At 46.7% G+C, this 13,106-nt stretch overlaps 1 protein-coding gene across 3 annotated transcripts in view; it reads right to left on the bottom strand.

Annotated features, from left to right (window-relative positions):
* Positions 1-13,106, bottom strand: part of FBXW4 (F-box and WD repeat domain containing 4) — a 56,637-nt gene that overhangs the window by 861 nt on the left and 42,670 nt on the right. For 2 of the 3 annotated variants that reach the window (XR_001556146.2, XM_015867028.2), the window contains exons 6-8: positions 12,663-12,728; positions 478-618; positions 158-299 (exon numbers count right to left, since the gene is read on the bottom strand). Coding sequence is in view for 2 of the 3 variants with exons in the window: in XM_015867028.2 (XP_015722514.1) it covers positions 158-299; positions 478-618; positions 12,663-12,728 (349 nt within the window). In the remaining variant the exon portion in view is untranslated. The remainder of the gene's footprint in view (positions 1-157; positions 300-477; positions 619-12,662; positions 12,729-13,106) is intronic. The other variant, XM_015867029.2, reaches the window with a different exon arrangement.

Here is a 13,106-nt window from a genome sequence, read left to right as displayed (position 1 = left end):
CCCCAGCAAAGCAGGAGTAAAGGTTAGGCTCCCCATGGTGGACTCTCTGAAAACAGCTCAACAGCCTCTGTCTCTTCCTTCAAAGAGACACGGGAAGCTGGCTGCCAGAGAACGAGCCAGAAGCCCCACTGCTGCCTGGCCTCCAACCAGCCCTCACCTGCAGGCACTGAGTCTGCCGCTTATCCCAGAGGCGCACCACTCCGTAGTGGGAAGAGCCGCTTGCAATCATATGGTTCCCATCGGTCCTTATGCAGTACAAGGCGCTGTCATGGGGCTCTTCCCACTCCCGGACACATTTTCTGCAATGACAACACAAAACAGAGTGTGGCTGAGGCTCCACCACCCAGCACCTGGACTGGAACCAAGGTCCTTTTTGCCTGAAGGAGCTAACCAAGCTGCAGGCAAGTCCCCAGGCACTGCACAAGGAGAGCCCAGAGGATCCCTGCACAGCCCCAGACTCCAGCAGGGTAGGCTCACCTGGTGCTGGTCCGTATGTCCCAGTAGCGGATGTAAGTGTCATACCCACATGAGAGGAGAAGGGAGGGAGTTTCATACAAGACATCAAGCACTCCAGCTCCGTGGTGAAAGTCAGTCCCTAAGCAGGTTAACAGCTGACCACTGCAATGAAACATAATTGAAGAGTCATTCAGAGCAGAGTCCAGCAGGCCAGAGCAGAGATGTCACAGAAGTCACCTAGATCTCATTTCTGTGATTTAACAGAATGCAACAGCCTGCTCAGCTTTGCCTTTCCTCCTCCAGCTTCTGCTACTGTTTGGGCTACAAATTGCCAAGGATAGAGACCAGCAGGAGTCACAGCTGGTCATGATAAGACATGAGTCAAGGTAGAGCTGACCCCTAGCAGCAGGAGATCATCTTCCTTGGGAAAAGCGACCAATACACTGAATGATGAGGCTCCATTTCCATGGGAAATGATACTCAACTCCAGATAATCTGCAGCAGCCCCTGCCCTGGTTGACTCCATCCCAGACTCTGTCCCTCAGTATACTGCCTGCTAAGGTATTCCCAAAATTCCCAGCAAGGCTGGGATACGTTTGAGGTCCTTCCCTCAGTCCCATGAAACTACACGCTGCCAGTAACTAACTCTCCATCCGTCCCAGCAACACCTGTCCATAGTAGACTCTCAGGAACGGAGGGGACAATCTGCCCAGCTGCTGGAGATGGCCACCTATTGCAAACCCTCCTTTTCTTCCTCCGCCTCCCCCTCACACCCTTCACTTCAAACATGCTGGACACAATAAACCTCGAAGCACCTGCTTTTCCAACCCTGCCACACGGCCGCCCTCTCCAACAGGCCCTTGGTTCTCAGGACAATGAAGCAGTCCTGAAAGCCGACGGCACGAACCCCACTGTGGGGTCACTCCCAGCATTTCCCACCATTATTTTGTTACTTTCTGCTCCTTGATCCAGCATCACACAGTTCTGAGGCACATCGCCAAATGCCTTAATTCTGCCTGTAATCTGGGCTAAAGCCCTCGTCGGGGGATAAAGACCACACAAAAGGAGAAATAGAGTCCCAGGAGATGTTAAAACAAGTAAACACCTTTGTGTCAGGAGACAGAAATCGCTGATAAAGCAGATTAGCGCCTCGAGCCCTGGTGTCCCCAGATCAGAAGGCGAGCCCTGGCCGATCTTTGCAGCCAGCACGCTTCTATGATCACAGAGCTGGCGGCATGCTGGGGCCAGCCTGTTTCCCCACAGTCACTCTCCAAAGAGCAGATTATGTAGAATAACAATTTCTTTGTGGCTGTGTAATTCCCTCCGTGACCGTGGCTGTGGGCAGCTACATTGGCCCTTGATGCCAGGGCCCTAGCAACCATTTAGAGAGGCCAACCAGCCCTAGCAATGGCCCCCCCATGCAAACCTCTCGGACAAGCTTTAACATCAAGTGCATGAATTAATCCCCCCCAACACGAATCCAGGGGTGCTGGCTTATTGGACTTTGTATTTCTCTAGGCAAGGGATCGAGGGGATTCCAGGCATCAGGCCTTTGCAACCTTCTCACAATACGTTAACCCTTGGAGGGTTACTTGCAGACCAACCTAGCTGCAACTCTGCACCTGCACCTGTAGATCTGGTGGTCAAACATCCACAGTCTGAGCTGAGGTAGATGCGTGCTCCTGCTTCACCACAAAGTGTGTCAGGTTTGGACATCTGAGCTATGGCACTGCCCTGCCCCTCCAAGTGCACCGATCCACTGCATCTGCCATTCTGCACAGTCAGCAGGACAGACACAGGCACAATGCTGTTCTCAAGGCCTCCACACAACCTGCTCGATCCTATGAAGTGTATGTGTGGACATGTGTCAGAAGACACGCATAAGAGGAAGCAGCTGCTCTCTCAATCATGAGTCCTTGGTCTACCTGCAAGAAGCAGAAGACAGATTGCCCAGCCTGAGTCCTCTGCTACCAGAGGAAAAGCAGGGAGCAGCTCATAGGAAACGAGCTGTTTCAGAAAAGAAACAAACAAAATCCCCACCAGGATTAGTTTTCCATAGTGGACAGAAAAGCAGCAGAGATGCATACAAGTCACTTTGCAGAAAGGAAGCCTTATTTTGCTTGTTTGTTAATCAGTTCAATCCTCCTGCCCCAAGAACAGGTCAGCCAAGACAGCCTTCAGCTGGGAGGTCCAGCCCCTACTTACAGCAGCAGCCCTTTAGCAGTTTACAGAAGCAACACATTAGTTGCTACAGTGAAAAACTTATAACGTGACACCAGGGGAAAATCATACCGTCTTGCACGCTGGACACGTAAATCAGAAAGAGCTAAGTTTTGGCATGGGTGCACTAAAATCAATAAAGACGCTGAATGTGATTAATATTTCTCCAGTTTTTCAGCAAATTATGTGGTTCCTGGGCCAGCAGTTCCAGGAACCAGCCCGCCATGCTGAGCTAGCCCCATATCTTCCAAGCATGTGCAACCATGCTGAGCCTTCGCTGGGAAGGAAATGTTCTGCAGCCACAGGTACACCAGGCTCAAAATCACAAGTTAGTGCTCACAGATTCTTCAGTCTTCATTATCCCAGCTACTCCCTGCCTCCAAAACCCATCAGCTTCCACTTCCTAAGGGGCAAAACCCACAGCTGTTCCCTGAAAACCCACAAATGATCAGGATGTCCTATCAAGGTGCAATAAAAAAAGCAGTAGATATATCAGTATATTGCCAATAGTTTTTTAACAACTTCTTGGGCAGCAGACACCTAACTCAAAGAGGCACAAAAAAGACCACAAAGTTGCAGTGATCTACAGCCTCCCAAGCAAAAATGATCACTTGCATGACTGGATTTCCCTGAGACCTTGCTGATAGCTGGAGCTCTGAAGAAGTCTGCAGCTCCCTACCTGCACTCTGTCCAATTGCTTCAGGTCTTGGCCAGCTATCTCTGATGTACATGAACTACAAGCCAAAAGCTGGGTTGAAACAATACACAGTTTTCTCCCTACCCTAAGTTTCTGTCAAACTTGATTCACTAACATGGATATTACACAAATACACAGCAAACAAGGTTAGTATTAAATGCATTCTAGGAAACTGCTGAATTCAGAACATCTGTTGAAAACTGATATGCCTGAATTTGAGGACATAACTCATTCATTCTGGAAACCTCATCTGTGAGCTGCGACTATCCATCAGAGAGGAGAAGCCATTGCACATAAGTAGGCCAAAACCAAGCACTGATCCATACGCATATTTTAGCATCAAAATCCACTCCCAGCAAGCCAGTCAGGAAGCATTTACTTAAATAAATAAATAAATACTGAAAAGTGCACTGTTCTATTCAAAACAGTGAGATATATTTGAATAGGGTATCAAACAGAGAAAGGAAACAAAACCCATTTAAAGACAATTATCTGGAGAGCAGCGTTTGTACAACACTTGTCATCCAATTTGGAGAGAACACCAACACCGAAGGGCTGACCTGTCATCTTTTCCAGGTGCTTCGTAACTGGGGCTAAGACACTCAAGGGATGCGGCAGGTTATGCTAAGAACAGAAAGGTTTGGTTAAGCAACATCTATAAATGTACACAGGGAGAAACACAGCTATTTGGCAAAGCTGCTTTTCACAGAGTTATCCTACCCAAGATTACTTCGGCATTAGGCCAAGGTTACTAATTCCTGCAGGGAGGTTTGGATAGGACTGGGGAATTCTGGGGGTGACCTCCATGTGAAATGGCTCTGAGATGCCATTATAAGTGACTTTAAGTGATTTTCAGGAGAAATGCCTCTCTCAGCTTCCCGAGCACAGCTGAAGGGCCTTGAGGCAGTAGGGGGGAATGACACCAACGATGGTTTGAGATTGTGTCGGGGGAAAAGAGACAGAAGAGGGAGTTTTGCCTTCTTTTCTTCTGCTTTCTCTGAATTGGCCCACACACGCTTTAAATGGTCCAATAAAAAGATACAATTTCTTTACCTTTCCAGCTCGGGGACCCTGTGAGTTTTTGTTGTTCGGGTTCCCGTAAGGTTAAGTTCAGAGGATAAACTGACACGCTGGGCTATGGGAAAAAGCCAGTTTCTTCAAATAAAGCCACAACGGTGCAAAAGAGACCCTGCTGGGGCTTTTATTTGGGAAAACAAACAGAAATGGCACCAAGCCCTTCTGCTTTACGGACCAATTTAACTATAAAACCAATGTTCTCCCTCTCGGGGGTGAGGAGGGTAGAGAGACAGGACATGACAATAGTCCAAAACCTTTGGGGGAGGAAAAAAAAAAAAAAAAAGATAGGACAAAAAAAGGTTGTCTGTCCCCTTTTCTTTCTTGTCCATGGCTCCTTTTCTCAGCACACGTGTGTTCTTGTAAAAACGATTAGATTGCAATTTGTATAACATGGTGACCCCCAAATTCAGACATTTAACCCCTTTTCTCTGCAAAGAATGTCAAGAATGTCTTCTCTGTCTTTCTTTCCAACGGGAGGAGCAGGGGGGAATTCTCTCAAACTGTGATTTCTTGAGGGAAGAGAAAAAGAGGAAGGCAAGGAAAAGAAGCAGGGAATTCTCAAAGCCTCTCGCCTTTCGCCCCACTTGTGTGGGAACAGGCGGCTGTATTGCTCCCTTTCTGGACTCAACTCTGCAGGTCTCCTTTAGTGGGGAGACAAAAAAAATGGAGAGTCCAAATCAAAACAAAGCCATCTGTTTAAATGAGCTACCACTAGCCAGTGGCAGAGGGGGTTCCTCATTCACTCCTTCCCATTCTTCTCTCTTGCCTCTGTTGATTCTCTCTCAACCCAGGGAAAAATAAAGATTGCTTTTGCTTTGGCTCAGAGGGATGAAACTGATTGATGCGTTTGGAGTGTCCAGCCCCCACCCGCGCTCTCCAATTGTTCAGAGCCTTGTAAAGTTGTCATAAATACGCCTGAACAGGAGTGCAAAGGCCACAGCATGCCCTGGACATGCAACATCCAAAGGGCAAGAGCTGGCCTCAAGCTCAACCGCAGTGTGAGAGAATCACAACTGCAGTGGGGGGAAAAGGATCTCGGATAAACACCTGTATGTTCTTCCTCTTACAAGTGTTTTAGGTTAAGAAGCACCAGAGTCCTCTTAACAAAAGGAAGGCGGAGAATGTCCAGCTTATGCGACAAAAGGTTGAGAAAAATGATGTTAAAAAGAAAAAAGAAAATCAGTGAAGAACCACAAGGCCCAAAACTGATTTGAGAATGCACACATACTCCAGAAAATACATTGCACAAGCAGATCAGACAGAAGCTATTCATTATAAACCAAGAGACAGTGCTCTGACCACAGCAAAACTGCTAAGAGGAGCACTCATCCAAGAGAGCTACTTAAGAGGCACCTTATAGCAGTGAGCCTCTTCCAGCACTGGCTCAAGTAGCTGGCTGTTGGAGGCGTCCTGCCTGCAACAAGGTCTGAGATCTCAGAGCAGGGGAAACTAATCCCACAGTTCAGAGCTGCAGAACTGCAGCCTTGTCAAAGGATTAATTCGTGCCCGAAGGCAAGGGAACAGTTTGCCTCTGGTCTTGCTTTTCAAGTCACAAGTGGGAGCAGTTCCCAAGAAGAGAGACCTGCTCTTGCTTTGCTTAGACCTACAACTGAGCTCCCCATTCTGCTGACCTTACTGCAGAGGGAATGGTTCTGAGCACCAAATTAGCAACACAACAATAGTTAATTTGCCAAACTAATTTAATATGAACAGATCAAGAATAGGTGTGCCTGAAGACTAGAATGTCCCTGTGATAGACCTCAGACTGTCACCTCACAAACCCTTTTCCCTTGAATTTCAGGAAGGGACAACGCTTCTGTTCCCACTTAACCAAAGTACATATTAATGGGAATACTCAACTGATGCTTCAAAAAGAGTAAACAAAGCCATGTGTGGAGGGGAAGATAAAGCAGCACAGCAATAGATAAGCAGGACTGCCCCAGGAAAAGAGAATAAGCAGCAATCTGAAGAAGGGCAGTTACCTGTGGATCATCCCACAGCTGAGAGGAGGCAGTCAAAGGTTCACATTTGCTTTCACTTATCTGAGACAAGCACAGCTCAGAAAGCAGTTTAGCTCACTGCTGGACAAGTTTTGAATCACTTATTGTGATTTAAAGGCTTTGTTCAGCCAAGACAGAGATGCTGAGAAAGAAATTCAAGCCTAAAAAGTGTGGTGCCTTTTTCGCACAAAGCCTAGGAAAAATGTTTTCATCAAGAAAGATTATTAATGTGATAAATCCATAGAAAAGCAGGGCAGGAGAAGGGATTCTTCATCTAAAGTGTGGTATTGTCATTCTTCTGTCCCCCAAATACTGTGAATCTATTATAAGTGCTGAAATATTTCCTACCACTCAACTTTCCTGGTCTCACTGAGATATCCATCCACTACTGTGACTAAATAAATCCAGATTTAATGCCTGAATGAAGCAGACTCCTCACCCTTTTTGGAGACAGTTACCTTTCCTTTTGATTTAGGAACATCAGTTCTGAGTCTGTTCGCTCCCCTTCACCCAAACCTCTGTCATTAAATTGGAATCATAACAACATCCCAAGGTGGAAGTGACCCACAAAGATCACTGAGTCCAATTCCTGGCCACACAGGACCTCCCAAAATCCAAGTCTTATGACTGAGAACACTGTCCAAGCACTTCTTGAATACCAGTGCTGTGACCACTGTCCTGGGGAGCCTCTTCCATGCCCACTACCCTCTGGTGCAGAACCTCATCCTAATTCTCAACCTGACCCTCCCCTGACACAGCTCCATGCCATTTCCAGAGAATGGGTGTCACTAGAGAGCAGAGATCAGTGCTGCCCCTCTGCTACCCTGTGAAGAGCTGTTGAGGGTCTCAAACGTGTTTAAAACTTGAAGTTAAAAGCTCTGAAGAGAGCACTCTTCTACAGAACTCGCTTTAGAACACGACACACATTTTAGACTGAGCTTCTATAAAAAAAAGCTTCTGATAAAATATTTAGCACATTTTATTACCAAGAGCTACTCCTGCAATCTTCTATTTCTGTGAGTAGAAAATCTGAGTATGATAAGAGACAGACAAGAAGGACTGGATTTAAACGGGAAAGCACCAGCAGTAATCAGATTCTACCATTGGCCCCCAGACAGTTTACAAACCTCATATAGCAGTCAGGAAAAGAATTCAGCCCTTAAACCCACCAAGTACACAATGGAGCCAGGACCAAAGTCTGCTTTGGGTCCATGCTTGCAGGGCCTAGCACTTCTGGTGCACAGTGCACAACCAGCACTACATAGCAGGCAGCTGTCACATAACACTTGCTGCTTAAGAACAGCACAGGGAGCAAAAGCTTTAAGGCTCTCCCTCCTTGTTGACAACTGTGCTCAGGTTCCTTCACTCAATTGGTTTAAGAGCCACCAAAGTGGGTGCAGATCAACATACACTGAGATTTGAGAGACAGCAACTAATTCTTGCCCACCCTACTTCACAGACAGATGCAACCTAGTAAGGGTCCCATGGAAACACACATACCAGAGATCAAGCAGCAGCAAGCTCACACAAACTTCAGCCAGCAGCTTATGCTGGTAATGCTGCCTCTTACAGGGAAAGACCACAATGCAATAGCATGAGAGGCAAATATGGATTACCAACCTGCTCAGCAGCCCACCCCTCTGCTGAGGGCACCAGCCACACGCCTGAATCTCCCTTCTCCTCCACTCCCAAGCCACTTCCAGGAATCCTCTACCTCCCACCACCCCAAAACATGCAGACATCAAAGGCACCTGCCTTGAACACCTGAAGATCAGGGGAGCCCGACGGTCAAGAAATGAAACTCTGTATCTTCCCTTTCCACGCACTCTGTCTTTTTCCCCCCATCCCTTTGAAAAAGGTGGCAGAGATAAATGGAGAACAAAGAAACAAGAAAAAGCCACAGCTCTGGCCCACACCCTGCCTATTACTTAAGGGGGAAGGAACTCTTCCGAAAGAGGAGGAAAAAAATGTGCTCAGACACAATGGCTCAAAAGGCCAGGCAGCAAACCGGGCCACTTTGTACTGCTAACAAGGGAAACCTAATTACAGGAAGAGGGCAAAGAGGGACAGATAAAAGGGATACAAAATTTCAACATCTGTTGCCATAAAGGGACAAGAAGTGGGGAAACGCAAAGTGTCAGTTTGGTGTCAGTGACGGTGTAAAGCCACTTTCAAAGGGCTCAGGAGAGGGAGAAAAACTGAACGAGAAATTAGAGGGCTCTTTAAAAAAAAAAGAAAAAAAGAAAAAGAAAAGAAAAAGAAAAAACACACCCAAAAAAACAAGAAACCACTCTAGCAAAAATGCTTTCAAAAGAGGGGAGGAGATGGACAAAGAGTGGGTATTTAAAAGGTAGAGGATCTGGGGTGGTTTGCAGGGCACAGTTAACATCGTCTGAGTTTACACAAAGGCTCTCCTGCCCTGTGCCTGTCACACTGTGTCACAGCAAAGGAAGAGGTAGGATTTGTGCATTCCAAGTGTTTAGGGCATGAGCGCTGCCATAGTACAACACTGGCCCATTTCAAACATCATTAGCGTAACAGCTCCAAGAGCTGCTGCAAAGTGACATCTCGAGTACCCTGCCTTGAGAAGGAGCATCTCTGAGGAAGGGGCATTTGTCTCTCTGCACGTAAAGACATGCAGACAACCATAACAAACTGGGGAGCAACAGCACACTGTGGGCAAAGGACAAATGCTGGCTTTGGGCTGTTTCCAGCAGTGTCACCCTTATCTCCCAGGGAGCCAGGTTAGACTCCCAAAGGAGATTAGATGTGGGAAGAGAAAGAGGAGACAGAAAGGTCTGAGAAGAGAAAGGCAGGTGCACTTCCAGAGGAGCAAAGGTGCATGATCAGAAAGAGAGGCAGCTGCACCTGTATCTGTTTCTGGTGCAGAAAGGCAAGGGAACTTGCAAGAGGCCCAGAAATCAACAAGACCTGATACTTGCAAGGACACAGGCTGGTATCCAGTAGCCTAAACTGCTAATAGTTCTCCTTTCCTGTACAGACCTCTAATCATCTAAGTTATTCACAGCCCTCTCAACAAACACACCTTGATCCTGAGTAGCAATAAGTGTACAGCAGTTTCCCCTCATCTAAAAGCGATCAGGTGGCACAACGTAGCATCTGTGGGATATGTCCTCCAGAGGTGTAGCTAGTCAGCTTCAAAAGCAAAAGAAAAAAAGAACAACAACAACAAAAAAATCCTCCTTCATTACAGGAGAAAGGGCCAGGTGTAGCAGCAGCTGGAATTTCAGCCATCAGAGACAGTGTCTTGGCATTACGCGGTCATTCCCCTGCTTTAGACTCCCTTTGACAATTGCTTGTTGCTGCCTGTTCTGGCTTTGATCCAACGCCATCATAAGAAGAGTTAAAATGAAAGACAGTTGTGGGGGTGGGATGCAGCAAGAGGCATTTCCTTTCCCCACGAAAAATTTCTTTGCCTCTAAACCCAACCAACCTTTCTCAATGCCCAGAACGTGTTTCCAGGTGAAGACATTAACCCTTCTCTCTCAGAGGGGCCCCAGGGTCAGGGAATAGCGAAGGTCATAAATACAAAAATACACCATGACCAACAGCTACAAGTACCAGCCAAGGACTTATCTGGCCTGGAACTAAGAAGATCAGTACACAAAAAGGTAATTTAAGCTTTAAATCCTTTTGTAGCATGTTCCATCTCTCAGCTGTTGGAGAAAAAGACCACCTACCCAAGGGAAGAGAATATCACAGACATCGCACACACTGCCATACACCAGCTAAATAAACTGAGTGAGGCCTTGAACAGCACCAAATACCAACACGGTGATAAGGATTCTGTAGTTTTAAAGAATGTTCCTTAAGCATCACCTTCCCCTGCATCACTGCACCATTTTTTGATAGAGAAGTTGCCTGAATTCTGCTCTTAGCATTATGTCCTTGCCATGTTCAGTCTCAGATCAGACTCTGCAGGTCAGACCTTGTCCTTTCATGACCATAAAGAAAGGATAAACACCAAACTAGGAGGCAGAGTCTGGCTTCATCTGCATGACATTAACTGGACACACTGGACACAGGAGTTTTTCAGACCTGGGTAGCTCAAAGATTTTGAGTTTCCAGACCTTACTCCTAGTTCAGGAGTGTTGAGCAAGAAGAACACATGCAGAAGACCCAAGGGAAGAAATCAGCACATTTCTCCAATGCTGTTGCTAGTTACCACTGGAAGCTTTGAGAAACAGTCTAAAGCTTTGCTGGGAAGAACAGCTGATGGAGAAGTCAAGATCTTCAAGGACAACTCCATATTCCTCAGTTTCCTGGCAGTACTCCTCACCCAGCCTCCTCCCTGCACGTGCTGATGAGACTTCCAGCTCATGCACAGATCCCCAGGGAGGAATAGCCCCAGTGGCATGGTGCATTCCAGCTGTGACAGGCGAAGAGGGAAGAATAAGTTTGACACTGCAGCCATTGCAACAGAGGCCCAGTGGCCTAGATTGCCTTGGCTTTTTTATTTGCCTGTCACTCAGGCTTTGACATTATTGAAAGATCAAACTCCGTTGTGCCTGTTCATTACCTTAATCCTATTTTCTACACAGCTTTATTATCTCTTCAGGCTTCCTTGGGAAAGCCTGTCAAAGAGGCTGGGGTAGGGGGAAAGGGTTGCCAACCTCCTCACTCCTGTCAGATGCCTTTATTGAAGAATCATCAGCAGATTTGACGGGCAGGGGTATCACAGCACAGCCTGTATCCTTCTGGAGCACACCGAGGGCACCACTGGATTAGCTAACCAAGAAACATTTGCCACAGCTAAAACACTAGGGTTGTCTTTCCCACTCTGGTCCAACGTTTGCAGGATGCATCTTCTGCCAACTCTTTACTTTTATTACTTCAGAGAAAAGGAAACAAACTGTCTTAAATTTATATTCGACGTAGTTGACTCAGACAGACTAAATTACCTAAGCTATAGGTTAGCAGACAATTGTCCTCAGACCAGCTCTGAATCCACGCAAATCTCCTTCTACCCTCCTTTTCCCAAGTACAGCCCTGGTGACACCCCTTGGGCCCCTTCTGTCATTGCTCCCCTCCCAGACCTCACCAGCTCTCCTCAATCCTGACAGCATTGCCTTGATAATCTGTGCTGTGCCACTCCTACGCAGAGCATACCAGTTCTGGAAAGCTGAGCTGCCGTTCAATAATCCTGCCAAATATTTGCTATCTGTCCGTCATTACACAAAGACCCTCAGGCTAAGAGTTTCAAATTTGTCAGCAGTTGAGTCTCACATCAGGATTTGAGCCCAACATTTCCCAGTCATTAAGGTCAGCACCTTTACCAGACAGGAACTACTCAGTGGCCCCAAACTAGAGGCCACAGCAATTAACCTCCAATGCTTATTAAGACAGAGAGAAGACAACATGCCTAAGTCACTCCAGTAGATAACCTGTCGCCACCCTCACCTCCCTGAGCTGCCAGAAACACCAGCCATGAAAAGATGGCTGTAGAGCCTACATTCACATTTGACTTCTCAGCACCATGGACAAGTTTGCAAATGGAAGGACACAGGGTCACTTCTCTCCCCTCTGGCCTGGACTGATGCATCAACTGAGACGGATACAAAGGAAGGTGTAATCACAGAAGCATAGAATGGCCTAGGTTGCAAAGGACCACAGTGCTCATCTAGTTTCAAGCCCCTGCTATGTGCAGGGTCGCCAACCACCAGACCAGACTGCTCAGAGCTGCATCCAGCCTGGCCTTGAATGCCTCCAGATATGGGTACTCCACAACTTCCTTGGGCAACCTGTTCCAGTGCATAATGGGAATGTTCTGACTGTATATGGATCCAGATACAACTAGAACAGCTTCATTAAATATCAAGGATTACCGTGCCATAAATTGAAGAGAAAAGTGGAGCTGCTCCATACTGAACCAAAATCACTCCACCACACATCTTTCTACACCAGCTTGGTTCCTCTGCCCTCACATCTCATATTTCATAGAATCACAAAACCCTTAGATTTGGAAGGGACATTTAAGGGTCATCGAGTCCAACTCCCTTTCAATGAACAGGGACATTCACAGCTCGATCAGGTTGTTCAGTGCTTTGTCTAGCCTGGCCTTGAATGTCATATTTAAACATCTGCTCACACAAACCAAAGGAATGATCCTATGCCATCTTCAGCCGTCCATTTCCTATTGATATTCACTCTCCCTTGCCAAGTCCTTCCCAATTACCTGTATGCTCACTCACCTCTCAAAGTCCCAGATTCTCAGAGGTGACGTGTGTCCACAGCAGGCTGTTCCTGTCACAAATGAGCTGTTTAAAAACAAGCAAACAAAAACAATTACCAATCCTTAAGTTATGAAGAAGTAGCGTGAGCAAGACAGAGAAATGGGCTACAAGGCACACTTTGAACTTTGGTTTGAGACTATTTCAGCATGTTCCACTGCAATTCACAAGGGCAGGTTGCAGAAGAGGGAGAGATGCTCTGAAGCTCTGTCAGTGTAGCTGGGCTGAGCTTCCCAGATGCAGCAGGTCACAACTGCAGAGAACTGGCAGGACATAAAGATGTATTTGCATGTGTGGATGGAAAGCCTAAACCAGGAGCAGCTGTAAATTGCAACGACATTTTCAAAACAGCACATACTCGGGACATTTCATATATAGTCAAGGCTATAAGCTGCAGAAAAACCC

This window comes from Coturnix japonica, chromosome 8, assembly GCF_054131305.1.
Source record: "Coturnix japonica strain WE chromosome 8, WE-NBRP24, whole genome shotgun sequence".
NCBI classification, from domain to species: domain Eukaryota; kingdom Metazoa; phylum Chordata; class Aves; order Galliformes; family Phasianidae; genus Coturnix; species Coturnix japonica.
This window is presented reverse-complemented; position numbering and strand designations above follow the sequence as displayed.